At 41.1% G+C, this 27,780-nt stretch overlaps 1 protein-coding gene and 1 long non-coding RNA gene across 3 annotated transcripts in view; one reads left to right on the top strand and one right to left on the bottom strand.

Annotated features, from left to right (window-relative positions):
* Positions 1-27,780, bottom strand: part of LOC133630872 (tensin-3-like) — a 73,791-nt gene that overhangs the window by 31,958 nt on the left and 14,053 nt on the right. Inside the window, exons 2-11 of the mRNA XM_062022689.1 lie at positions 22,155-22,322; positions 21,934-21,984; positions 11,049-11,171; positions 8,877-8,941; positions 7,947-8,030; positions 5,710-5,822; positions 3,924-3,984; positions 3,762-3,837; positions 3,558-3,687; positions 3,308-3,373 (exon numbers count right to left, since the gene is read on the bottom strand). Coding sequence (XP_061878673.1) covers positions 3,308-3,373; positions 3,558-3,687; positions 3,762-3,837; positions 3,924-3,984; positions 5,710-5,822; positions 7,947-8,030; positions 8,877-8,941; positions 11,049-11,171; positions 21,934-21,984; positions 22,155-22,322 — 937 coding nt within the window. The remainder of the gene's footprint in view (positions 1-3,307; positions 3,374-3,557; positions 3,688-3,761; positions 3,838-3,923; positions 3,985-5,709; positions 5,823-7,946; positions 8,031-8,876; positions 8,942-11,048; positions 11,172-21,933; positions 21,985-22,154; positions 22,323-27,780) is intronic.
* Positions 484-26,989, top strand: LOC133630873 (uncharacterized). 2 transcript variants are annotated; one of them, XR_009821357.1, is made up of 9 exons: positions 484-1,288; positions 3,252-3,675; positions 3,783-3,859; positions 8,431-8,530; positions 21,976-22,042; positions 22,124-22,157; positions 22,230-22,347; positions 25,048-25,069; positions 26,190-26,989. It is a non-coding gene; the product is annotated as an uncharacterized LOC133630873 (long non-coding RNA). The 2 variants fall into 2 exon arrangements; XR_009821358.1 differs by lacking the exon at positions 26,190-26,989 and having other exon boundaries at positions 25,013-25,057.

The raw sequence follows: 27,780 nt of genomic DNA, 5'->3' as shown, positions 1-27,780 counted from the left end.
CCAATTTGTGACCCTTCCGTTCGGCTTGTTCGGTGCGCCCGCCACATTTCAGAGACTCATGGACCGGGTGCTGCGGCCCCACGCTGCATATGCTGCCGCCTATCTGGATGATGTCATCATCCAGGGGAACAGCTGGGCGGAGCATGTGCAGAGGGTGGGGGCGGTGCTCGAGTCCCTGAGGCGGGCGGGGCTCACCGCCAACCCGGCGAAGTGCGCGGTTGGCAGGAGGGAGGTACAGTATCTGGGGTACCACTTGGGGGAAGGTCAGGTGCGGCCTCAAGTAGAAAAAACCGCAGCAGTTGCGGCCTGCCCGACCCCGAAGACGAAAAAGGAGGTGAGGCAGTTTTTAGGGTTGGTGGGCTACTACCGGAGGTTCATTCCCCGGTTTGCGGACCTGACCAGCCCACTAACTGACCTCACCCGAAAAGGTGCTCCAGATCTGGTCCAGTGGACGGGGCAGTGCCAGCAGGCATTCGAGAAGGTGAGGAAAGCACTTTGCGAGGAGCCGGTACTGCGCATGCCTGATTTTTCTATCCCATTTTGTTTGCAGGCGGACGCGTCGGGCAGAGGACTGGGAGCCGTTTTATCCCAGCAGCGGGGGGGCACCGACCACCTGGTCCTGTACATCAGCAGAAAGTTGTCAGAAAGGGAGGCCAGATACAGCACGGTGGAAAGGGAGTGCCTCGCCATCCGGTGGGCGGTCGGTGCTCTCCGGTACCATCTGCTGGGACGCCCGTTCAGCCTCTGCTCGGACCACAAGCCCCTCCAGTGGCTCCACCGCATGAAGGATGCCAACGCGCGGATCACCCGGTGGTATCTCGCTTTACAACCCTACAATTTCAGAGTGATCCATAGGCCGGGGGCGCAGATGGCCGTGGCAGACTTCTTCTCCCGCTCTCAGGCAGGGGTGGGGGGGGAGTTGGCGCGGCCGGATGATGTCCCGGCCTAAGTCTGGCGGTGGAGGTATGTGGGGGGAGGTTGTGATTAGCGCACTGCAGGAGCAAAAGGTCACCGCCTCAGTCGATGGTGTTGAGGGCGGAGCGCCATCGACTAGGGGCGGGGCATGTGCGGGACGGCGAGACGCAGCTGGCAGGTGATTAGATTTCGCAGGTGGTACGTGTTAATCTGATCATCTGTTGTCTTTAACAGTGAGCGGCCAGCGGAGGAGGAGAGAGGAGAGAGAGACACACATCTGAAAAGATTGTACTGAAAAGATAAATTGAAACGTGGTGATTAAAGGCTTGGTGAAACGGCACAACTGACTCCTGGCGTAATATAAGGGGAACGGGTAGGGAACGACCTCTACAATTTCTTTCTTTCTTTGCTCACACAAAATTAAACTTGATTAATATATAATAATATAGATTAGGTACAGTGTATCTAAATGTGATTATTTTTAAATTAAATTAAAATCCACAGAATTCCTGTTTTTTAATCTGATTAAATATTGTAATCGTTTAACAATTATTTCAATCAATAATAATATATAATTGAAAATACAATCTAAAAAAGTAGACCTATATGCCAGCATTTTTAGTCTTACTAATACACAAGCACAAATCAAAACCTTTATGACAAATGTAATAGCTGATACAACATATCCTAAACCTTAATACAACTCCTGTTATGGCTCTGATTGAATTGTGCAGGTGTGCCTAATATTGTGGCCAGAATGTAAACAACACAACACAAGCGCACAAATACAGTTTCCTGCTATCAAGGCCCTGGGAAAGCACATGCTGAGCTTTTTTACCTTTGTCAGCACACACTTCCCACATTTGCCTCCCGTATCATCCCACATCCTGTCTTTCCCACGGGAGGCGAAAGGTGGGACAACAATATGGCACGAGGGGCAAAATGTGGGGTGGAAAAAAGTGCCTGCTTTCCCCACGATACTCATAAGTACAATGAGGAGTTGAAGCTAATCGATGTGGAAATATATTCTTTTTTTCACTTTTTAGGATTCCATTAAAGATGACAAGGATATACCTAGAAGTGGTTATAATTGCGGAATCTTTGGCTACTTGGTTCAATATGAGCAATATAACGAATCAAATATGAATTACATACGTACCTTGTTAATTTTATAACTCTCTAGGCCTGATTTACTACGATCCAAATTTGTCGCACTAAACAGCGTGTGCAATCTATCAAATAGCGTGTAGTGGACGTGTTGTGTGCAATCTATTGACAATGCGTGTGCAATTGAAAACTGCTGCGCAGCGCCCTATTTAAATGAGGATTTTGCATCTACTATATGGGGCATCGTGCCGGGGACACTTTCATTTACTGCACATTCATGTTATCACGCTCCTACCTACTTAGGCATTTTGTAATCAAATAAAAAGGAGACATCTACCACTTACGGGAATTTTAAACATAGCCCAAAGTGCATCCACAACGAAAGCCACTTTTTTTTTTTTTAAATCACTGAAGGTGCATTAGAGCAGTGCTTCTCAAACAGTGGGGCGAGCCCCCCCCCCCGGGGGGGTGCCAGGGGGGGCGCATGCCCTACCAGAATGTGATGAAGCGCTTCACTTTAACCACGGTGGGGGACGAGGAAAGGCCGGTGTGTGGTTTCCTTTAATGGTAATAAGCTTACAATGTTATGCAGAGGTATAGTTATAACAATTTTATAGACAAATTATGCTATTTATAGTCACAGTGGCGAGTGTGGGGGGGCACAAAATATTTTATTCTTCCTAGGGGGGGCGTGACAGAAAATAATTGAGAAGCACTGCATTAGAGGGAGGCTGAACTACTGTCCTCAAGACGCAAAAAAAATGTATACTTCTGTGAGGTTTTATTATGTATAATAGAGGTTAGTAATATATATTATGTGTGAAAAAACAAAAGTCATAAAAAAAATATTAAATGACACCAAAACCTATTGGAATTGTTTTAACCTGCCCCTTAAGTCATCCAGCAGCTATGAAATTATAAAAGGATGTTGCTTTCTGACTGTCTAAATATGTTAAAACATGCATTTATTAATTATTGTTATTTATTGTTTTGTTTGTGTGTTTTTTTTAATATATATATATTTTTTTTTATTAGAAAAATCCAGCAATACATTTAAAACATACATTGGTGACTGCATTGCTCTGCAAACACCTTCCTGTAGTTTTAATTTATATTAGTTTTACTGTTAACAGTTAACTTCCACTAGGATAGTTAAAGGAGTCATAAATATTTTTTAACACTTTATTTTGGTCTATATAACATGTAACAATGTTTTTTTTTTTGCATAGATTTTGCTGTAAAGACCTCAAGACTTCCTAAAATGCTGCCTGTTGTCGGTTTGTACCTGGAATTTTCTCTGGTCCCTCAGAGAAAACCAGCTCTACTTTGCCATAATCTGGAAATCTGTGATCTGAAATACAGTACAAGAGCAACATGAGCATGCTAAAGGATACAGAATGTTCTGTTATGGAAAACGAGATCTTTGCTTTCAAAGTGCCGCAAAGCCTAAATTAAGTTCTTCTGGCGTAAGCAGCAAGAAGAGCAGACGTCTTGATGCAAACGAGTTAGGACCTGTACTCTCCTGTTTTTTCTACCTTTGTTGGCGGCCTCCATGTCCTCTTTATCGAACATCAAGTTGTAGCCTCGCACTGCTCCTGTGTGGAACTGCAGCTGGAAAATAACCTCACGCTCGGAAGAAACCTCACTCTTGTGGTAACATTTAATCTAAAACGAGAATGAAACAAAAACAGAGTGAAGCTGAAAGTCAATACTGATGTCATTCTGTTTATTTTCCCTACCATAATGTCCCCTTTGAGAAGCTGGGCCAGCTCCAGAGTGACACAGATCCGCCCCCTGTGGCCTGGACCGATGTGACTGTCATGCAGAAGTTTATAAAGTGAGTTTTCATTCTAATTAAAAACTCTGAATAAACATAAACAGAAAGTGATGGTGCTACTTACTAAATTCCGGATGAATACACCATGTGCATTGCCTGGTAGACCTTAACGTATGGTCGGCATACTGGAAAAAAAACATTGTAATATTTGTAATTTTTTCAATAAATGAATGCATTTACAAAACCCAAAACCAGTGAAGTTGGCACGTTGTGTAAATGGTAAATAAAAACAGAATACAATGATTTGCAAATCCTTTTCAACTTATATTCAATTGAATAGACTGCAAAGACAAGATATTTAATGTTGGAACTGAGAAACTTAATTTTCTTTTGCAAATAATCATTAACTTAGAATGTAATGGCAGCAACACATTGTAAAAAAGTTGTCACAGGGGCATTTTTACTACTGTGTTACATGGCCTTTCCTTTAAGCAACACTCAGTAAACGTTTGGGAACTGAGGATACCAATTTTTGAAGCTTTTCAGGTGGAATTATTTCCCATTCTTGCTTGATGTACAGCTTAAGTTGTTCAACAGTTCGGGGTTTCCGTTGTCGTATTTTAGGGAGACAAGTCTGGACTACAGGCAGGCCAGTCTAGTACCTGCACTCTTTTACTATGAAGCCACGCTGTTGTAACACGTGGCTTGGCATTGTCTTGCTGAAATAAGCAGGGGCGTCCATGATAACGTTGCTTGGATGGCAACATATGTTGCTCCAAAACCTGTATGTACCTTTCAGCATTAATGGTGCCTTCACAGATGTGTAAATTACCCATGCCTTGGGCACTAATACACCCCCATACCATCACAGATGCTGGCTTTTCAACTTTGCACCTATAGGAGTCCGGGTGGTTCTTTTCCTCTTTGATACGGAGGACACAACGTCGACAGTTTCCAAAACCAATTTGAAATGTGGACTCGTCAGACTACAGAACACTTTTCCACTTTGCATCAGTCCATCTTAGATGAACTCGGCCCCGGCGAAGCCGGCGGCGTTTCTGGGTGCTGTTGATAAATGGCTTTCGCTTTGTAGAGTTTTAACTTGCACTTACAGATGTAGCGACAAACTGTAGTTACTGACAGTGGTTTTCTGAAATGTTCCTGAGCCCATGTGGTGATATCCTTTACACACTGATGTCGCTTTTTGATGCAGTACCGCCTGAGGGATTAAAGGTCTGTAATGTCAATGCTTACGTGCAGTGATTTCTCCAGATTCTCTGAACCTTTTGATGATATCATGGAGCGTAGATGGTGAAATCCCTAAATTCCTTGCAATAGCTCGTTGAGAAATGTTGTTTTTAAACTGTTCAACAATTTGTTCACAAAGTGGTGACCCTCGCCCCATCCTTGTTTGTGAATGACTGAGCATTTCATGGAAACTGCTTTTATACCCAATCATGGCACCCACTTGTTCCCAATTAGCCTGTTTACCTGTGGGATGTTCCAAATAAGTGTTTTATGAGCATTCCTCAACTTCGTCAGCCTTTTTTGCCACTTGTGCCAGCTTTTTTAAAACATTTTTGCAAGCATCAAATTCCAAATGAGCTACTATTTGCAAAAAATAAGTAAGTTTACCAGTTCGAAGTCTATTCAATTGAATATAAGTTGAAAAGGATTTGCAAATCATTGTATTCTGTTTTTATTTACGCTTTACACAACGTGCCAACTTCACTGGTTTTGGGTTTTGTACTAGGAGTCTTTCATGCAGGTGTACCAGGATGAAATGCTCTTGCTTTAAAGGCCCTAAGAGTGTGCAGATAACGCTTCTTAAGTGCTGTGATGTGGTTGCGTCAAGACTAGAGTAGCTGCAGCTGTGTGTGGAGGTAGTGTAAACAATAATGACTTTGAACCTCCAGACGAGTCAAAGTTGGGGATTCCGTGGAGAATGATGCAGTGCAGGAACAAAGGCGAGGCGTTGATCTTCATGGATCCACTTAGAAGGCTGTTGAGGATCCAAACATACCTAAAAATACCGATAAAACAAAGTAAGTTTGCAAAGATTCATTCCAATTATAAGGGCTTTGTTCCTAATAGTTCCCAAAATGACTTGGCAATAAACTGATAATAACAAAAACAGGAATTCATCTTAATAGAAATGTAAAGTTTAAAAATCATTTTGGTAAAGTAGGTGTGTTAGCATCATTACTAGTGTTCTTTGATGGTTATGTTGGCGTCAATATTGACCATTTGGGCAGATGTGTTAATTGTGTTAGCAAAATATTAGCTTCTGTTAGCTTAGCTGTTCTGTAAATGACATGAATAACTTTACAAGATAGTCGTTAAAATGCTATTAGTTATGTGGGCTTTATGTGATTGATACTTTATATTTAAGTTGATTTTACAATATTGTCAGCTTGTTTATCAGCTTCCGTTGATAGCAATGTCAGAGTCAATATGCAAACTTTTACGGAAATAGAGATGCAAAAAAGCAGCTTGTGCTTACGTAGCAACATTTACACGATGCAAAATAAAAGAATACAATTACACAACACAGGAAAAACTAATAAAGAAAAGTAAAATATGTGATTTTTTATTTTTATTTTTTTTTACATTGTATGTTGTGCTATGTTAGCCTCAAGTATTATAACTATATTTTTAGCGTCCTTAAATTGTTGCGTTAGTTATACTTATGTCACCTTCACTTTATAGTTGTTAATGTTTTTTCACAGCTCTACCTTGAGGTACATTTATTAGATGTGTTTCCGTATTTGTTTGTTTTATTTGCTAGTTTTGCTGCTAGCTTAGTATGACCCTTTTACAGTTGTGTTAGCCTATTAGCATCCTTTATTAACTATATGACCATCAAGTACCATAACTGTAAGTAGCTAAGTTTTAAGCCTCATAGTGAAATATAATGTGTTAGTTATTAGGAGTTGTTTTGTTTTATATGATCATTTTGCTGGTACCACCATGAGCTACATGTGCTGATGTTAGTTGTATTAGTCTATTAACATCCTATTTTAACTATATTGCCATCAAGTAACAACTAAGTAGCTTTGTTACCTTCAAAATAGATTAAAATATGTTAGTTAATTTGGGAGTTTATTTGTTTACTTTATTAACTTGGTTAACTCGCACAGGTTTTAAATTTAGAAACTGACCTCTATATTAACATTTTAATATATACGGAATGCATCTATATATTTTGTGCATCTAGACCAGAGCTGGACACATATTTTGACTCGGGGGCCACATTGAGAGAAAAAAATGTGTCTCGGGGGGCCATGGTGTATGTGTGTATAAATTATATGTACATATTTAGCTTTAAAAATCTGCTGTACAGTATGTGTGTTTGGGTCCCTTTTTTTCTGGAACACCAATACCAAAAGTCACAATGTCTGATAGAGTTCTAAAAACGTTATGACAGACCACCTCAAAAAAACGTAATGGAATTTTACAGTTTTTTACTGAATGGGATACCCAAAATGGACATTAAAATAAAGAAAGTGGGATTTACATTAACTATGAACAATATCCATCCATCCATCCATTTCCTACCGCTTATTCCCTTTTGGGTCGCGGGGGGCGCTGGAGCCTATCTCAGCTACAATATAACATTGAATATTAACAACATATGAACGTCACTCCTCTTTTACTTCTCAGACCAGGCAAAACACAACAAAAATGTAGAAAACCGCAAAATATGAATGCAAAGTGTAATAAACACCTAAAATATGATATAATCATGTACAAATCTGCATCCACATCTGTTTCTGACACACGCATTTCGGGCTGGCTGCTCTGAAAACAAACCCCGCCCACTCTGCTTTGTTCCTGGTCTGAGGTCCTGTGACCTAGATTACCGTAACAACTCGTATAACACAGAAAAGTGCAGATTTCAACCATTGAAATACTTTCTATAGTTCAAGACTTACAGTAATTTAAAAACAGCACTGCACATCATAATGGCGGCAACAGTTTTGATGTTAAAGGTCTAAAAAAATTATGTATAACATCCGGCGGGCCGGAGTGAAAATCTTAATGCGCCGCATGTGGCCCGTGGGCCGTATTTTGCTCAGGTCTGATCTAGACTGTATATAATGGAGTGGTATACACTAGAGTGTGCATGTTTTCTTTTTTTTTTTACCGTTTCTGTGAAGGTGTCATCAGAGCAGACACCTTATCGTCATAGTATTTCCTCATAGCGAAGCGGTCCAATGCCTGATCAGCACTTTAAAGGAAAAAGGGGGGGAAAGATATCAAACATTTCCAGCAATGATGACTCACGGGAGGTAAATTAAACTGCCATGGTAATCAAAGTGCGTTAACCCTGACTTGTACAAGGCCAACACGGACACACATGCATACGCATGCATAATGGAGAAGACTGAAAGTAAGCAGAGAGACAAGAGATTCCCGCAGAGAGGAAGAGAATGGCGGCTTTAAGTAAACAGGGAGGCGGGGAGAAGGCCACAGAGAGGCCGTAGTGTGTGCACAACTCGGCCATTCAGGCACCCCTAAAACCAACAAGCGTGGGGGTCTTTTCACCCGGGCCCTCATTGTCCCCCCTGCAAATCTATTCCATTGTAAATCTATTGTGTTCCTATCTCTTCTTCTCTTTTTTTTTTTAGTTCTCTTGTTGTTCACCTTTCCTCAGTGGGATGCAAACACATGAAGGCTTGCGTGTGCTGATGGGATCCACGGAGCCAAAAAAGCCTCCATGGAATACACGTGAGTGAACAAGAAGAAAAGATTTCAGGAAAGTGACACTGTGGCTTGCAGCTATTACAGTCACTACTACTCTCGAGCTGATTCATGAAACTTTACCCGCGGTGATTCATCGCTTAAATTGTGTGGTTGGCCTTTTCCCCCTATTTGTCAGGCTTTGAAACACCCTGACCTCAAATTACCAGAGGTAAATACACGAGACAAGGTGGAGAGTTGACTTATTTTGCGGTCCTACCGATGAATCACGTCACTTTGTTGTGGTTTGTTCGCCGCAGACAGGGAGTGGGCAAACCATGACAAATGCTGACCAGAACATGCAGCAGACGTTTGCGGATAGACGAGCGCTTACCTGGCGGATACGTAGGTGAAATGGACAAAGGATGAAATGACAACGCCGATTCGACCCTTGCCGCCCTAGGAAACAGGATGTCAGGAGATAATTAATCATACATAATAAGATACTTTAAAAGAAACTTGTTTCTACTCGGCAATGCTGGTTGAGGTACAATTTGTTCCGATTTCCGAGCAATTATTCCCATAGGGGAGGTCAATAAGTCTCTAAACCATGCCTGGGCAATTATTTTGACTCGGGAGGCCAAATTTAGAGAAAAAAATGTGTCTGGGGGCCGGTATATCTATTTTTAGGAACACTAATACAAAACCTCACAATAATGTCTGATTGAATGCTAAAAACGTTATGACAGACCGCTTTAAAAAACGGAATGGAATTTTAAATTTTTTTACTGAATGAGACACCCAGAATGTACATGAAAATAAAGAATGTGGGATTTACAATGAATAACTATGAACGATAAAACACTGAATATTGACAACATATGAACGTCACATCCCCTTTTGATCGACATATTTTACAATGAAGCAAAACACAACAAAAATGCAACAAACACAGCGAAATATGAACGCGAAGGGTAAAAAAAAAACCCCACCTACAATCTGATATATGTGATATACTGTATCACTAAGCTTTAGAACTTTGTTGTAAAAATCTCCTTCCGTGTCTGTCCCTGACACCCACATTTTAGGCTGGCCGCTCTGGAAACACTCTTTGGAAACGCTCCCTTGGTGCCTCATCAGAGCTGCTGTGACTTAGATTACCAGAGTAACTAATTAGATTACCATAGTAACTAGTATATTATGCAAAAGCGCAGATTCCAATCATCGAAATACTTTGTATACTTCAAGATTTACGGTCATTTGAAAACATCACTGCACATCTTTAAGACAGCTTCAGTTTCCATTTTAAAGATCTAAAAAAATTATTTGGGAATGTCCGGTGGGCCAGATTGAAAAGCTTAACAGGCCTTAATTTTCCCAAGTCTGCTCTAAACGATAAACCCTATAAGTGGCTTGCTTTTTTTTAGTGTTTTTTTTCTTTGATGTCACCAAATAAATGTATTAGTGATGATAACCATAAAACAGGAAATTACACTTTCTGTGACATTGTGATGGGTCTGGCTGCTCAGTACAAGTGAGCAATACAATTAATTAAATGTAAAGTACATACAATTAGGGATGGGTACCAAATTCTGTACTTTATTTTTACCAAATTTTGTCGGTTACCAGGTATCGATTCACTTCCAAATGAAATGATGCCAAATTTCGATACCTTTGTTGCACGTGACGGTTGCAGACTCAAACACTTGGCTGGCAGACATGCACTGAAGCAGCGCTCACAACGGATTCGGCCGGAATGCCACTGGGTAATGTTGTAATTTTCCATGCCAACAAAGCAAGTATGCCTGATAGAAAGCGCTTGGACATACAGTAAGGCTTCACTTTTTAAAAAACGCTAGCACAATGCTAATTTACATGAGATTTGCCACAGACAGCGATTTTACATGGCGTTTTTAACAGCTCTAAATTTGTTCATTAAAACTACAAAATAAGCTGTGTGTTACAATCAACCAGCTGGTGTGTAATAAGAACAATACTTACACTATAAACACTTTTTAGGGTGCATCAAAAGACCATAATTTGCTTAATGGCAAAGAATACCCTTGACACATCATAGCCCATACACTAGCAACTACGTGCAAAGTCTACAATATAATGCTTGCAAATGAGACTCAGAAGTGTAAGAAAACAAGAAATAACAACTGGACAACTCACTGAAGTATGTTAAATTAAAAATATGTATTTTATCTTTAAACAAATGAAAATTTATTAACCTGTGAACAAAAACAGAAGTACAGAAAATTGGTACCGTTGAGTACCGGTATCACTTTCCAGGTACCGGATATTGGTACCGTATGGATTAATACGTGAAAGGTACCCATTCAATTTACATACATTATAATTTACCAGGCAAATGTAAATAAGCATGTGTCCCAAAGCAGCAGTACTTAAAACGATAAAACGGCACATACCCTTTGGTTTACGAAGAGCAATTTGGACATTCACCAGTGTCGCAGAATGGTTTTAGTTTGGAGGTTCAACTGACGGGGTTCAAACCTTACCTCATCCGTACCAGCATTGTTTTAACTCGTTTACAAGTTCTCACCCTGCAGTGTATAACGACCACATGAAGCGGGTCATCATTGAGCCAGCTCTCCATGGCTTTGCAAATGGTGCAGATCTTATCCAGAGGTGGGGCGTGCAGATCGGGCCAGCCTGTATCCAAAGTCTGAAAAACAACAGAGTGTGAACCCATTTTTAGTGCATGCAACAGAAGTAAGAAAATAAGACTGAATACTCTAAACTAAGGGTGCCCATTACGTCAATTGCGAGCTACTGGTCGATGGCGGACGGTGTGTCAGTCGATCGCCAGCTAGGCATTAAAAAAATAGACCTAAAATTAGCCATCATCAATCTTCACCAAGACGTCACTTTCATCACTTGATTGACATTCACGGCATCTGAGGGTCTTGTGAGATGACGCTGGCTGCTGCCAGATCATTATAAAGAAAAAATGACCGACAGGAAGGCGAGAAACACTTTTTATTTAAACAGACTCTTGCGCCGTACCTGCTGTCAAAACTCTAAAGACCAACTGCACAGTTCTTGTCTTCACAATAAAAGCCCTGCTTCATCAAATACCCAGAATCCCATGCATCCCTAACTCTTCCGGGCTACATTATACACCCCCGCTACCACCAAACTCCGCCCCCCCCAAACCCCGCCCACCTCAACCGACACACGGAGGGGAGGGGGGAGGGGGGTTGATGTGGGGGGGGGGGGGGCGGGGTTTGGTGGTAGCGGGGGTGTATAATGTAGCCCGGAAGAGTTAGGGATGCATGGGATTCTGGGTATTTGTTCTGTTGTGTTTATGTTGTGTTACGGTGCAGATGTTCTCCCGAAATGTGTTTGTCATTCTTGTTTGGTGTGGGTTTACAGTGTGGCGCATATTAGTAAGAGTGTTAAAGTTGTTTATACGGCTACCCTCAGTGTGACCTGTATGGCTGTTGACCAAGTATGCCTTGCAGTCACTTACGTGTGTCTGCAGAAGCCTCATATAACATGTAACTGTGCTGGCACGCTGTATGTACAGGTTGTAGAGGGCGCTAAAGGCAGTGCCATCACAGCACGCCCTTATTATTGTTGTTTGGGTGAAAATCAGCAGACATTCGAGAGAATAGTTGCCCTGAAATTCAGGAGTCTCCCGGAAAAATCGGGAGAGTTGGCAAGTATGGCGCTGTCAAGCGCCATTCATATAAAACTTGCGGGCCGCACTAACATTACATTTTCATATTAAGGTGCGGGCCGCGTGTCTGAGACCCCTGGTTTATACATAGCACAAAGCAAAAAAAAACTTTGTAAGCAGTGTTATTTCATTTTAAATTTCAAAAGTGTTTTGTGGCTCCCATTGTTTTCTTTAATTTGTGAAACGGGTCAAAATGGCTCTTTGAGTGGTAAAGGTTGCAAGGTTGCCGACCCCTGAACTATACAAAGCAAGAGGGGCTGTGACTCATTCCCCCTCGACCCAACGTAAAACAAACAGGAGTAAAATAAACAATTGGTAACTCACTTAAAACGCTGCATGAGACACTGCACATTGATATAGTTCTGTGGAAATTATTGTCTTCTATGCAAATTTAAAGAAAGTGAACAGTGGAAATGACAAATGAGGTAGTTGATGCATAGAACAGTTTTTGTTTATGCTTTATTTTGTTTTTTGTTCAATCCAAGATGGGCTGTGACTTAAAGTTGAATTGCTTTGTACAAAACCCAAAACCAGTGAAGTTGGCACATTGTGTAATTCATAAATAAAAACAGAATACAATGATTTGCAAATCCTTTTCAACTTATTTTCAATTCAATAGACTGCAAAGACAAGATATTTAATGTCCGAACTGAGAAACTATTTTTTTTTGTTGCAAATAATCATTAACTTAGAATTTAATGGCTGCAACACATTGCAAAAAAGCTGGCACAGGGGCATTTTTACCACTGTGTTACATGGTATTTCCTTTTAACAACACTCAGTAAACGTTTGGGAACTGAGGAGACCAATTTTTTAAGCTTTTGAGGTGGAATTATTTCCATTCTTGCTTGATGTACAGCTTAAGTTGTTCAACAGTCCGGGGGTCTCCATTGTGGTATTTTAGGCTTCATAATGCGCCACACATTTTCAATGGGAGACAGGTCTGGACTACAGGCAGGCCAGTCTAGTACCCGCACTCTTTTACTATGAAGCCACGCTGTTGTAACACGTGGCTTGGCATTGTCTTGCTGAAATAAGCAGGGGCGTCCATGATAACGTTACTTGGATGGCAACATATGTTGCTCCAAAACGTGTATGTACCTTTCAGCATTAATGATGCCTTCACAGATGTGTAAATTACCCATGCCTTGGGCACTAATACACCCCCATACCATCACAGATGCTGGCTTTTGAACTTTGCGCCTATAACAATCCGAATTGGTTCTTTTCCTCTTTGTTCCGGAGGACACGACGTCCAAAGTTTCCAAAAACATTTTGAAATGTGGACTCGTCAGACCACAGAACACTTTTTCACTTTGCATTAGTCCATCTTAGAGGAGCTCGGGCCCAGCGAAGCCTGCGGCGTTTTTGGGTGTTGTTGATAAATGGCTTTCGCTTTGCAGTGTTTTGTCAAAGAGGATTATTTGTGAATTCTACATTTTCAGAATGGGCTTTTTCTAATTTGGCTGGAAATAAAACAAAGACAACACTCTGAAGTTGTCGTAGTTGTGTTTTTAAGTTATGCCATGATTTTACCCGTCCGGCCCATGTGGGAGTAGATTTTTTTCTCCATGCGGCCACTGAGCTAAAATTAGTTTGACAAGCCTGGTGTAGACAAAGCAGGAACAGCAACATGTAACGAAATATCAACTTTTCATCGCTCAAACAGCACATTAGTCATCCTCCCTCCAGACCCACTTCTTGTTCCCGTCTACAACCTTCTGGGTGATGTATTATATAAACATTTAGCAACACACCAACATCACCACTTCCTAGTTTACCGTATTTTCCGGACTATAAGACGCACCGGTTTCGAAGCCGAACCCACTAAATTGTAGAAAAAAAGCTGCAGATATATACCGGTACGTTGTGAATGAGATTTTTTAAATAGAACGATTTTGTAAATGTTTATTTGCATATCTTAATTGTTAACAAACAGTGCCTGTAACACGGCAGTAAAACAGCTGATCAAACAAAACAGAAAAGTCATTGATGTTTTTATTTTTATCCTTTATGAGATGGATAAGATGTTCTCCTTTTACTCAGCATCAAGGGTTGGAGTTGGGGGTTAAATCACCAAAATGATTCCCGGGCGCGGCGCCGCTGCTGCCCACTGCTCCCCGAGGGGATGGGTCAAATGCAGAGGACAAATTTCACCACATCTAGTGTGTGTGTGACAATCCTTGGTACTTTAATCTTTAATCTTTATTTAATAAGGTTCAAGATGTTTATCAGGATTCTTCTTAAAGTGGATAATTGTATTACATTGTTTTATTTATTTGCTTAATCCATTCCATAATTTAGCAGTTAGTAATGGACAATTCATAGATTAGCCGCACTCTTGTATAAAGCTTGGGAAAAAAGTGGCGGCTTATAGCCCAGAAAAAAACGGTATATGTATCTATATGTGTATTTAATCTTTATTTATCCAAGTTAAGGCTATTAAGAACCAATTTTAATTTTCACCTGAAGACCCCAGTGAAGCTTTTGCCCCTAACCCCCCACCCCCCACTCAACACTAACTGCTGATTAATCTGAGGGATTGTACTATCTAGTCCTATGAGCTCAACTGATAAACTGGAGAAATCCAGTGACTGCTGTGAAAGGGCAGCTGACAACTAGGGAAAGACCTTGTGACAGCTTGGAAAGACAGCTGACAGGAGGGAAAGACCCCGACGGGGCTGTCATGGACTAGCTATCCATGATGGCAGGCTCTGTCGCTTAATAAGTAGACAAAGGCCACCCCTCATTGCTACGACACGCCCAAAGAGAAAAATACCCCTAGAGTCTGCGAGAGCGGGGGCGGAAGAAGACTCATCGGCTGAACACCCGGCAAATGACCCTGGATTGAACACGACGACGAAACGGATAATCAGCACAGAACAAGTAACATCAGCTGAAGGACAAGAGCGCCAAGTATGCAGCTGTGGCTGGTCCAAAATAACATCCATCAGAGGCCTTAAAATACATCAAGGGCGGATGAAGTGCTTGAAGAAAACGAAGCCTGGACCTCGCATTGATCTCTATTTTTTGAGAGAAAGGTCAAGTCAGGCGAGTGAAGCTCAGCGGCAGGATTTAACCCACAGTCCACCGAGCATCAATACCCCAGAGGCTGAAAGTAATTCAAGCACTACATCAGAGTTGTGGAACCAAGCCACTTGCAACCTGCTTTGGAGAAGAACATGCAAGGCCACAGACCTCATGTGAAGTGGCCAAAGTCCAGCAGCAAGAAAGAGCGGGGAATAGTCGATGCAGACCTGATCAAGATCCTGGACGGAATCAAAGGAACGGTGGAGAAGAAACTAGAGAAGATGGGAGATCTGATCTACTCCTATGGAGCAGAAAGATTCGGAACACACGTGACAGGGAAAAAGGACATGCCATCAACAACCCCTCCAAAGTCCAGAAGGCAAAAGGAAATCGAAAGACTGGTCAAAGAGAGAAGGGTTTTGAGGAAGGAATGGAAGAGAGCCTCACTGGAGGAAAGAGTGGGCATTGACCTCCTGCAAACAGACCTGAAGGGACACCTAGGAAGATTGCGGAGAGCTGAAAACCTTAGGACTCGACGCAAGAGGAAGGAAAGGGCGAGAACATCCTTCTACAAGGACCCTTTCAGATTTGTGAAAGGCCTCTTCACAAAGGAAAAGAGTGGATCACTTAACGTGTCAAAGAGGGAACTGGAAGACCACCTGAAAACCACTCACACAGACAGTCAAAGATTCGAACAGAGAGGGATACCATCAGACATGCCACCAATACCTCAACCAGAACACCAGCTGGACGACAGTCCCCCAAGGTGGAGCGAGGTTGAGGAAGCAGTGAGGAAATCAATCAATCAATCAATCAATCAATCAATGTTTATTTATATAGCCCTAAATCACAAGTGTCTCAAAGGGCTGTACAAGCCACAACGACATCCTTGGTACAGAGCCCACATACGGGCAAGGAAAAACTCACCCCAGTGGGACGTCGGTGAATGACTATGAGAAACCTTGGAGAGGACCGCATATGTGGGGGGGGGGGGTATATATCAAGGGCAGCTTCAGCTCCAGGACCAAATGGAGTACCATATCAGCTGTACAAAAATTCCCCAAATGTCTTACGCTTTCTGTGGAGGCAGATGAAGGTGATGTGGACGAAGCAAACCATCCCAAAAGTGTGGCGCAGAGCTGGGGGAGTGTTAATCCCAAAGGAAAAAGATGCCTCAAACATCGATCAATTCCGGCAGATCAACCTGGTAAACGTTGAAGGGAAGGTCTTCTTTAGCATTGTTGCTAAAAGGATGATAACGTACCTGAAGCAAAACAGCTTGATTGATACATCTGTGCAGAAAGCTGGAATACCTGGTTTCTCAGGCTGCTTGGAGCATACAAGCATGATATGGCACCAAATCCAATCTGCCAAGAGGGAAGGAAGAGACCTGCACGTCTTATTCCTAGACCTAGCCAATGCTTTTGGATCCGTCCCTCATTCTCTCATCTGGACAGCCTTCAACCTCTTCCACATCCCAAATACCATCACAAACCTCGTGAAAAACTACTTCCGTTATCTGCAATTCTGTGTCAAAACAACAGAATACACAACTTAATGGCAATCTCTGGAAGTGGGAATAATGGCTGGATGTACCATCTCCCCTTTAGCCTTCACCATGGCAATGGAAGTGATAATTCGAGCTTCCAAATGGGTTGTGGGTGGAGAACGTCTGAAAGGGGGACAGCGTCTACCTCCCATCCGTGCCTACATGGACGACATGACCACCTTGACCTCAACCATTGCATGCACTAAACATCTGCTGGGAAAGCTTCATGCCAACATTACATGGGCACGGATGAAGTTTAAACCCAACAAGTCCAGGAGCATATCTATTGTCAAGGGGAAACTCACGGACCAGAGGTTCTACATCGAGGATACTCCCATTCCGTTGGTGTCAGAGCTGCCAGTCAAGAGTCTAGGGTGATTGTACAACGCAAGTCTCAAAGACTCGGACCAGAGCAATCAGCTGAGGGAAGAAACCATCAAAGGCCTTGCCCGCATTGACAAGACCTTACTTCCTGGCAAGTTGAAACTGTGGTGCCTACAGTTTGGATTGCTCCCCCGTTTGATGTGGCCACTAACGGTCTATGAGATCCCCATGTCAAAGTCGAGAAGCTGGAGAGAACAGTCAGTGCATACATCAAGAAGTGGCTTGGCCTTCCACGGTGCCTCAGTAACATCGGCCTATATGGTCATGGTGCCCTGGAACTGCCCATCTCTAGCCTCACGGAGGAGTTTAAATGCACCAAGGTGAGGCTGAGCATGACACTGACTGAGTCTCAAGATGAGGTGATCCGAGCGGTTGCTCCCAGACTGACAACCGGGAGAAAATGGATCCCATCTGAGGCCGTACAACAAGCCAAATCTGCTCTCAGGCATGGAGACATAGTGGGACAAGTGCAGCACGGAAGAGGTGGGTTTGGACTTGGGGCTAGTCGACCCACATGGCACAAGGCAACATCAGCCCAGAGGAGAAAGCTGGTGGTTGATCAGGTTCGACAACAAGAGGAGGCAGACAGATGTGCAACAGCAGTGGCACAGTCCAAACAGGGACAGTGGACTAGCTGGGAAAACCTGGAGCATCGTAAGCTCACATGGAAGGATCTTTGGGAAATGGAAGGGAGCCAAATCAGCTTCATCATCAGAGCCACCTACAATGTTCTTCCCACACCCAAGAACTTAAACCAATGGTTTGGAGAAGATCCTTCTTGTGCACTCTGTCAAACTCCTGCAACACTCCGTCACATCCTCACCGGCTGCAAAATCAGTTTGTCTCAAGGCCGCTACACCTGGAGGCACAACCAGGTCTTAAGACAGCTGGCGATCACCCTGGAGGAAAGGAGAAATAACAACAAGGCCCTCCCTCCCCCAATCCCTAGTCACTCAATCACCACTCAGTTTGTAAGAGCAGGACAACTCCCACCAAAACCATCTGCAAGAGTGGAGGCAACCCTTCTGGACTCTGCCCGGGACTGGAAAATGCAGGTTGACTTGGACCACAAACTCATCTTCCCGCCTGAAATCATTACAACCAGCTTCAGGCCGGACCTGGTCTTGTGGTCAACCTCCCAGAAGACTTTGTTCATTGTTGAACTAACTGTACCAGGGGAAGCAGCAGTTGGTGAAGCATATGAGCGCAAACAACTGAGGTATGCGGACATAGCAGCCGAGGCAGAGCAGCGCGGCTGGCGTGCCCGAGTGCTTCCAGTTGAAGTCGGGTGCAGAGGCTTCGTTGCTACGTCCACAACCAAGCTCCTCAAAGGAATGGGATTGAGAGGTCAGGCCTTCCGGCGGGCTGTCAAATCGCTGTCGGATGCTGCTGAACAAAGTAGCAGATGGATATGGTTCAAGAGAAAGGACCCAAACTGGGCTGCTAAATGACATCTAGGGGTAAAGGCAGAGGGGGGCACACCTGGGACGCCAGATGTCGCCGTTGAGCCCTCCGGAGGTGTCGTGGGCCTATCAACGAAACACCAGTGAAGGAGGGTGCCCACCTGAAGACCCCAGTGAAGCTTTTGCCCCTAACCCCCCACCCCCCACTCAACACTAACTGCTGATTAATCTGAGGGATTGTACTATCTAGTCCTATGAGCTCAACTTTCAATGCTGACCTAGCAGAGGCAACATTTGCATGACAGAGATATTGACGTCTATTATTTACCAGCAATAATTAGCATTATAGATCGCTCTCAACAGTTCAGAAATAATCTTGACGTGCGGGGGTAAATGTGTTGAAACATGAATTAATGTTTAACATCAACAAACACTTTTAAAGCATAAAACATACACGGAGAATGTCTGCAACTTGTGGACAACAGAGCAGACGGCAGACGATAAGGAAACCTTTAGTGATGTTTTTTTCTGTAATTATAATGAATTATTATTATTATTATAATTACAGTAGTTATAATAAATTAAAACAGTAAGGCAATTTGACAAAGAGCTCTGATTGTGTGCTTTTACTGCCATTTAACGAGTAAAACATCAATATAGTATTTGTTATTACATTTTTGTTGAAATTGGCTGCTTTTTGAGGTTAAGGTCACAAGGAACACTGAAAACATTGATAACAAATTCATAAGCTATGTGCCGTGTTAAGACAGAGACAAGACCTCCGTGTTTGGACACTATGTACTTATACCAGTGGTTCTTAACCTTGTTGGAGGTACCAAACCCCACCAGTTTCATATGCGCATTCACCGAACCCTTCTTTAGTGAAAAATAAAATGTTATTTTTTTTCAAATTCAAGACAAAGTTATATGTTTTTGGTAACACTTTAATATGGGGAACATATTCTAAGTAACAAAGACTTAATTTAGAGTTATTTGGACACTAGGGGAACATATTGTAAGTAATAAAGACTTAATTTAGAGTTATTTGTTAGGGTCAGGGTTAGAGGGTTAGGGTTATAATAAGGCCATGCAGAATAAGGCATTAATAAGTACTTAATAATGACTGGTTAAGAGCCAACATGTTACTAATTTGCATGTTAATAAGCAACTAATTAATGGTGAATATGTTCCCCATACTAAAGTGTTACCATGTTTTTTTACTGGTGCATAAAATTAACCGTGCATGAACATCACATCTCTCGTTTATGTTTACTTGGTAAACACTTGAATGCAACATTTTTACTATTGATGTACTTAATAGACATTTGAACGCAACAATCTCGTTAATGTTTTACTTGGTAAACACTTGAACACAACATTGTTACTTTTAATGTACTTAGTAGACATTTGAATGCAACACTATTATTTTACTTGGTAAACACTTGAACACCCCATCCTTACTATTGATGTACCTACTAGACATTTGAACGCAACACTCCCACTATTATTTTACATGGTAAACACTTGAACACAACATTCTTACAATTGATGTACTTAGTAGACATTTGAACGCAACACTCTCGTTTGTGTTTTACTTGATAAACACTTGAACGAAACATTTTTACTATTGATGTACTTAATAGACATTTTAACGCAACAATCTCGTTAATGTTTTAATGTTCAAACAACAATTCCAACACAGTGCATAAAGTCACAACAAATTACACGACTGCAAATCAGTGTGACTTCTGCTGTTGCCGTATCCGTAATACGCCGATAGGGAGAAGTTTGTATTTACACGATGAGTCGGGTGTGTTTTGACCTCCGCCGAACCCCTGAGCCCGACTCACCGAACCGCTGGGGTTCGATCGAACCCAGGTTAAGAACCACTGATTTATACGCTGCTTATTAGTGATAGTAATGTTACAAAATTCCATTGGGTTGAGTTTTTTCTTGCCCTAATGTGGGATCTGAGCTGAGGATGTCATTGTGGCTTGTGCAGCCCTTTGAGACACTTGTGATTTAGGGCTATATAAATAAACTTTGATTGCTTTGATTGATTGAAAATTTGGACTGTTACGTTCATGCCTTGATTGTCAAAGATGTTGTTAATGCAACCTGTGACATTTATATTAAAAAAAATGCTTTTGATAATCTGTACATTTCGTGTTGTACTTATGACTGCATGGGAACACATGTTCTGGACACATATAAATATGCTGAAATAATTTGTATCCCCTTCTAACTTCATGTGTGATTAATGAAATGAGTCCCAATTCACAAGTTTGGTTGTAGATGATGCTACATATGTACAGAATAAACCACATGATGTTAGCACATCAGTTGAGATAAATTAGTAAATTACATTAATAACATCCTGTCATTTGATTTGGATATTATTATTCATTTAATCTTTTGATAGATTAAAAATGAATACCACCGGGAGCATTTTAAAACTCAATTCCACCTATGAACAATATCACATAATTTATTCAGAAAGTATAAATAACGACAAATGAAGATAGAATACTATTAATATCAACATGCAGGTGTAAAAAAACATGATTTTTTTTCACCTTTTCAGAATGTGCTTGGTCTATTTTTAAACAAAGCAAAAAATCTGAAGTTCTCTTTATTTTTAAGTTATCATGCCATGATTTTACCAGTCAGGCCCACTTGGGAATAGATTTTCCTCCATGTGGTCCCTGAGCTGAAATGTTTTTGACAAATGTTTGACAATCCTGGACTAGAGAAAGGAAACAGAGGGGTAACATGCTTCAGAATATCACAATGCATTTTACAATTTATGTTTCCCTCTGTGAACCGCAGCTCCCTAGTGTTGGCTGCGCTCATACACCACCAACACCAAGCTTGACTGTAGGCAAGACAATTATCTTGCTACTATCTACTAATTACTAACAAACCGTCATTATTAATCTTTATTGCTATACAAGCTGTGCAGCGATTACTCTTAAATGTATCCAAATGTACTCTTTGTGGTATTGTCCTTGGAAGAGATGTACTGCTGTAACCCGCGAGCTATCAACCCGATAACCAGCACTATTGAGGTTTCCAGGAAGTGAGGTTTACCAACGTACACATGGCCCAGCTACACCGGCTTGCCACTGTTACACTCACCCCCCTAAACCTCAGTCACATCCGGGTCACGACACCACAGTAACCCCAATCTGGGTCGCCGGCCACGCAGGTTAGAGTGGTGCCGTGACCCGGATGAGACAGAGATTTAGGAGGGTGAGTGTAACGTGGAACAGAAAAAGCAGGGACTGAACCATGCAGGTTACACAATAGTGAATTGCTACATTGCAAAGGGTGTAACTCTGTGGAATACTATAACCTTTGTGAAGAAACAAAAACATACCTTCGGATTCATTTTTGACAGGTCGTGTCTTTTCTCTGACAGGTTGATAATCTGAGGAAAACAAGAAGTCAATTTGGCATTGATTCTGGATAACTAGCTAAAGTTACAGGTAAGGTCAGCCATGCCAAAAATCAATACTGTCAACATCCATGCAACAATGACATCAATAGTGTCTGCACTTCGACGCCAGGCTACAGCACAAAAACGTCAACATCCCTCACCAGGTAATTGTCTGCATGCTTGGACTTGAGCATTCGAGTAACATCCTTCAGGTTGTGAGAGTAGATCTCTTCCAGGCATCCCCGGGGGAAGGACACGGCAATGATGCGCTCTGTAATATAAGTCAGGTCCAGCTCGTATCCCTCCTCCATGTTGAATCTGGGTCCCTCCTGTGGAAAAAGAGGAAATATACTCGTGAGTCACAAACTTTTCACTTCACACCATCGCCACTTGCGACAGGTGACTTGGCTCGAGTAAATATTTGACGGTCAAAGTCCTGCTCCCTTGTCATTGTGTCCCAAGTTTCCCGCCGATATCTTTGGAAGAATGACCTCAATTCCAGATTGTGTCGTAGTGGCTATGGTGTTTGCATAGTAACGGTTGACCGTTTAGAAAAACGAATAAGCAATGTATCAACATGTTTGTTTGGAGAGATTATAACCCCTATCTCTGCTGGAAAAACACACACTGAATTAGCGGCACAAGTTAGCAACAATGTAGAATAAAGGAGTTCCAGTTGATAAAAACCATATGGTTAGAAAATAGAATACCCAGAGAAAACCCAAGCACACATGCAAACTCCATGTTCCAACAAAGATACTAACTCTAGATATTTCATTCATTCATTATGCTTTGTTTAACCAGGTAACAAAAACAGGTTTTATAAATACATAGAACAACAACAAAAACAGGAGCACATTATATATATATATATATATATATATATATATATATATATATATATATATATATATATATATATATATATATATATATATATATATATATATATAGTTTCAAGTTTAAGTTTCAAGTTTATTCACAATACCATAGAACAATTACAATAGTAGTCATACATGGAATGATGAAAAATGGTAGCAAGCACAACGACAACAAAAAAACAAAACAACAACGCTATATGATAAACACAAGATAATAGTACTAAAGCACGCATACACATACACACATACATTCATTCGACCATGCAAAACCCAACAGTAGTCAACCCACCTGAGGCATTAGAGATAGGTGGTTAATAAGTATGTTTTCAGTTTCTTTTTGAAGTTGGAGAATGGATACCACATCTTGAGGCTCTCATTAAGCCGGTTCCAAATCTTAGGTCCCCTGCATACAACACTTCGATCGGTACAAGCCAGTAGACGATGTTTACCTGATATCAGATCTAAGTTACAAGTGTTGTGGGCATGCTGGGGATGGTAGATAGGAACGAAGCTACAGAGCCTAAGATTCAGCCTGTAAATGACTTGATAGGTTAAACAAGCATTTTGATAAATATTGAACTCTGTCAGTCTTAAGAGATGATAATTATGAAATAATTATATATATATATATATATATATATATATATATATATATATATATATATATATATATGTGTGTGTGTGTACAGTACAGGTCAAAAGTTTGAACATACCTTCTCATTCAATGCGTGTTCTTTATTTTCATGACTATTTACATTGTAGATTGTCACTGAAGGCATCAAAACTATGAATGAACATATGTGGAGTTATGAACTTAACAAAAAAAGTTGAAATAACTGAAAACATGTTTTATATTCTATTTTCTTCAAAATAGCCAGCCTTTGCTCTGATTACTGTTTTGCACACTGTTGGCATTCTCTTGATGAGCTTCAGGAGGTAGTCACCTGAAAGGGTTTTCACTTCACAGGTGTCATAGTTTTCATGCCTTCAGTGACCATCTACAACGTAAATAGTCATGAATATAAAGAAAACGCATTAAAATGAGAAGGTGTGTCCAAACTTTTCGCCTGTACTGTATATATATATATATATATATATATATATATATATATATATATATATATATATATATATATATATATATATGTGTGTGTATACTGTATATATAAAACACATTATAGTTAAAAGTACAAATTACTTACATGAACATAACAACACGCAATAGGTAAAAAAATTAAAATGTTTCGATAAAAACAAGTACAGTGCCCAATAGGACTAGTTTCCCTATCCTTTAAAATGGACTGAAATTTCACCAAACTGATCAGCTCAGGTAGCCTCAGGTCATTTTATAATTCATTCCATGACCATGAAGCAGCAAATCTGAAGGCTTTTTTTTTTTACCAAGACTCGTGTTGGCTCTAGGAATCAACACGCCAAAGAGTCCTGTGACCACAAACTGTAGCGCCTGGAGTCTCTACACATAATATAATATAAATAGGTGGGAACCAGTCCAAGAAAGGATTTATAGAACAAAACCATCCATCAAGAAAATCTGCGAACAGACAAAGATGGACAGTTTGCCGTTGCATACAATGAGTCTATTTTGACAAAACAGTACTGTGTAAAATATCTGAAAGACAAACAATCACTGGTGTGATGGCTCAGATGGCCGGGCGGCCATCCAGAAACTTGAGGGTTTCCTGGGATGAAGCTAGCTAGTCACTGCAGTTGTGTCCTTGGACAAGACACTTAACCCACTTTGCTCCCACCACCGCTCACACAGGTTAATAATACTAACTTCTGTTTCTGTTCATAGAAAGATTGAACAATTTTGGTCCCAGTATTGATCCCTGGGGTTCACCGCAAGATATCTCTAGCTCTGTTGATATATTTTCACCTCGCTTCACATATTGCTTCCTGTTGGTTAGTAGCTTCTAATCCAGTTTAAGACATTATTATTTGAATTATATTATTATAGACCATCTTATTTGATTAAAGTGCAACCAACACTTTAGGCTAAATTAACTAGAGGAAACCTTTTCTGCTCACATTTTGAACATTTAAGCAATTTTCAGTAAACATACACTAACCAACATTTTAACAGTAGATTTACCTGCTAATTAAAGTTCCCCAACCAGGCCATCTGTTCTCTGTCCTGGCGTCGCCGCTGAAGGACACTGCCCAAGTGTGTGGAAGTACGTATGTATGCCCCCTCATCCCTGTTGATGGTGTTGATCCCTTGCTTCCTAATTTCCAAAGCCTCCTCGATCCATAGCTTGTATTTCCTTCTTTCTCATGAAATGACTTTTCCTTGACTTCCACTTGTTGTCGCCTCATGTATTGTTTCGGTTGTCAGTACCTTGCTCTGCTGTCACTTCCATAGTGTCAGCTGCGTCCATTGTGGCTTGAAATTGTGTTGTGGCATTATAATTTTGCGCCGTGTCGTTTGTCTGTGTTGTGGCTTTTGCACTCGGGCTGTAGCTGAAAGTTTTTGTGTTGTAATTTATGATATTGTCTTGTGGCGTTTGTTATGAACTTCCTCGACCGCCGAAGCTATCCGCCATTTTTGTTTTGATGACACCACAGACGGCAGACAGACTTGAACAACGATGAACGTCCTTTTTGGTAAAAGTGCCAAACTTCATCTCTGTAGTTCTTAAATCCAACGTTTTCCTTTTTCTGAAATAAATCAAATTGATCGATTTCCTTTTAAATCAATCTTGGATCGATACCTATCTTCTGGAAGGCAAACTTGCCGAGCACAGATTTACGATTACTTATGATTATTTACGGAATTTGAGGAATATATACTGTATACATCGATATATCAATTACTCGTTACACCCCTAACATTCTGGTTGATATTGTTCTTCTTCAGACTGCAAACAACTTGATACTGAACCAACAGCACCTCTGCTGGTTGCGGCCAGTTGTGCTCAGTTGTTTCAAGATGTGATTATTCAAAATATCCACATTATTAATGCAGAAATGCAGAAAATTGGTGTGAGACAATCCACCTGAAAAATCTTGCTCAACCCTTCAAATATTGTACCTCCAATTGTGCCAAGAAATAGAGCGGCTGTCGGCATCGTAGTAAAACGTTACGACTAACAATAAATCATGAATTATTTGGCGCCAGGAAGATTTTTTGACACATGGTAGGGATGGTGTCGAAACAAAAAGTGCACAAACAGTTTTCCCGAATGAAGGCCAAAAGATATCATCATCCTTCACAAATGCTCCTAATTTTTTTGCTGTGATTGAACTATTGAGAGTCAAGAATGTTTCTGACAGTCGATTCTGAAATGACTGCAGGCTGCAGCCCAGCACTTTGAAGAGGAGGCGGGAGAGCCATAAAGCGGGAACGTTGCAGCCGAGGCTTAAACCGAGCCTCCCAGCGGAATGAAAGAGGCCATGTGTCTGAAGAGGTCGTCACTCGGGGAAAACAGAGCTGGGTGTTTAGTAAGTGTGTGTGTGTGAGTGTGGAAGCCTGGCCAAGAGGTCCTTAGGGATTGTTGAAACTAATGGTGGGGTTAGCTTATTTCCCTTGAGACTCCCAAGAAAAAACTGTTGACTAATGGGAAATTAATGAACAGGTTGGCCAGTACTTGGGGTCTGCGTATCTCCAGGGCAGGGATGAGAAACGGGGGCTTTGTACTGTTTCGAATGTGTCAAAGTGCTTTGCTAACCAAAGATTAGATGGAAATCTAAGCAACACTTAACCTCTATGTGACCTAGTGTTGTGAAAGTCTTAGTTTATTTGATGTTCCAATCAGAAAGGAGAAAAAATGCTTCACGTAGGAGTAAATCATGACTTAGCTTGAGTAGAAAGGTGACAAGTACACCATCCAAATTGTAAACTTTTGCACGTATTGTGTACTGAGAAATGTCGGGGTGGGGAAAAAAAAGCATTTACCTTGATCTGTCCACATAATTAAATTTGGTTTTTTTTCATGTACCAGTGCTGCACAAAGTAGTTTTTGTGTAATCCTGCATTCCAGGGATAGACATTCATTCCTTAAGTAGTACCTCAACTTAAGAGTGTTTTTTAGATAAGAGCTGTCTCTCGGTCAATTGTTGTTAAATTGCAAGCAGAAATGTTTGGTTACAAGCATCGCCGCATAGTTGGCGTAGCAAACGTCACAATGAACCCTGTAAGATCTGACTAAAACATTCAGTCTTACATGTCAGCATTAGCTTCTCGCTACAGATCAATGGAACTTTGTTTTTCCAACCGTGGTAAGGAAGAAAGTGAGTGTAAAGGACAGTGCTGTGAACAAGTAGATGATATATATTGATATTGGCTGTTCGTCTGCACCATACTGAAGCAGAAGAAGTCTAACGTCAACCAAAATGTTAAAATGATATCTAAATGGCAGACATTTATCCATGAAAATAATGAGAAGCTGCTGATGGTGTGTGTGATGGAGCAGCAGCTCACAGGAAATATCGCAGAAGTATTATATTACTTTGTAAAGGTTATTTGTATTATTTGTAGTACATTCTATTATATTGTGTTTGTAGAATGTGTCTTATTTAAAGTTAGTTTTTCTTTTTAAAAGGCATGTCACATGTTAAAATTATTCTGTCTTGGAGGGGCTAAGATAAATTATATTCAATACATTTCAATGGGTGGCATTGATTTGAGATATATGTATTTTGAATTAAGAGCTTTGTCACTGAACCAATTAAGCTTGTAAGTTGAGTTGGAAAGACGCATCGGTTAATTTCTAATGTGTTAATGCAATAGGAGAATCACTTTTGGAATATTCTAAACTCCTGTGGTCCGTGAAAGAGTTGTGCATAGCTCAACGTCCCGAAGCAAATGTCTGGCTGTGGTATTTCAAATACCGGAAACTGAATCAACAAGGAGTGTACTGCCAATCAAAAAATGGCGAAACTATGT

This window comes from Entelurus aequoreus, linkage group LG16 (assembly GCF_033978785.1).
Source record: "Entelurus aequoreus isolate RoL-2023_Sb linkage group LG16, RoL_Eaeq_v1.1, whole genome shotgun sequence".
Lineage (NCBI taxonomy): Eukaryota > Metazoa > Chordata > Actinopteri > Syngnathiformes > Syngnathidae > Entelurus > Entelurus aequoreus.
The sequence above is the reverse complement of the archived record's forward strand: the minus strand, read 5'-3'. Positions and strand labels throughout refer to the sequence as shown.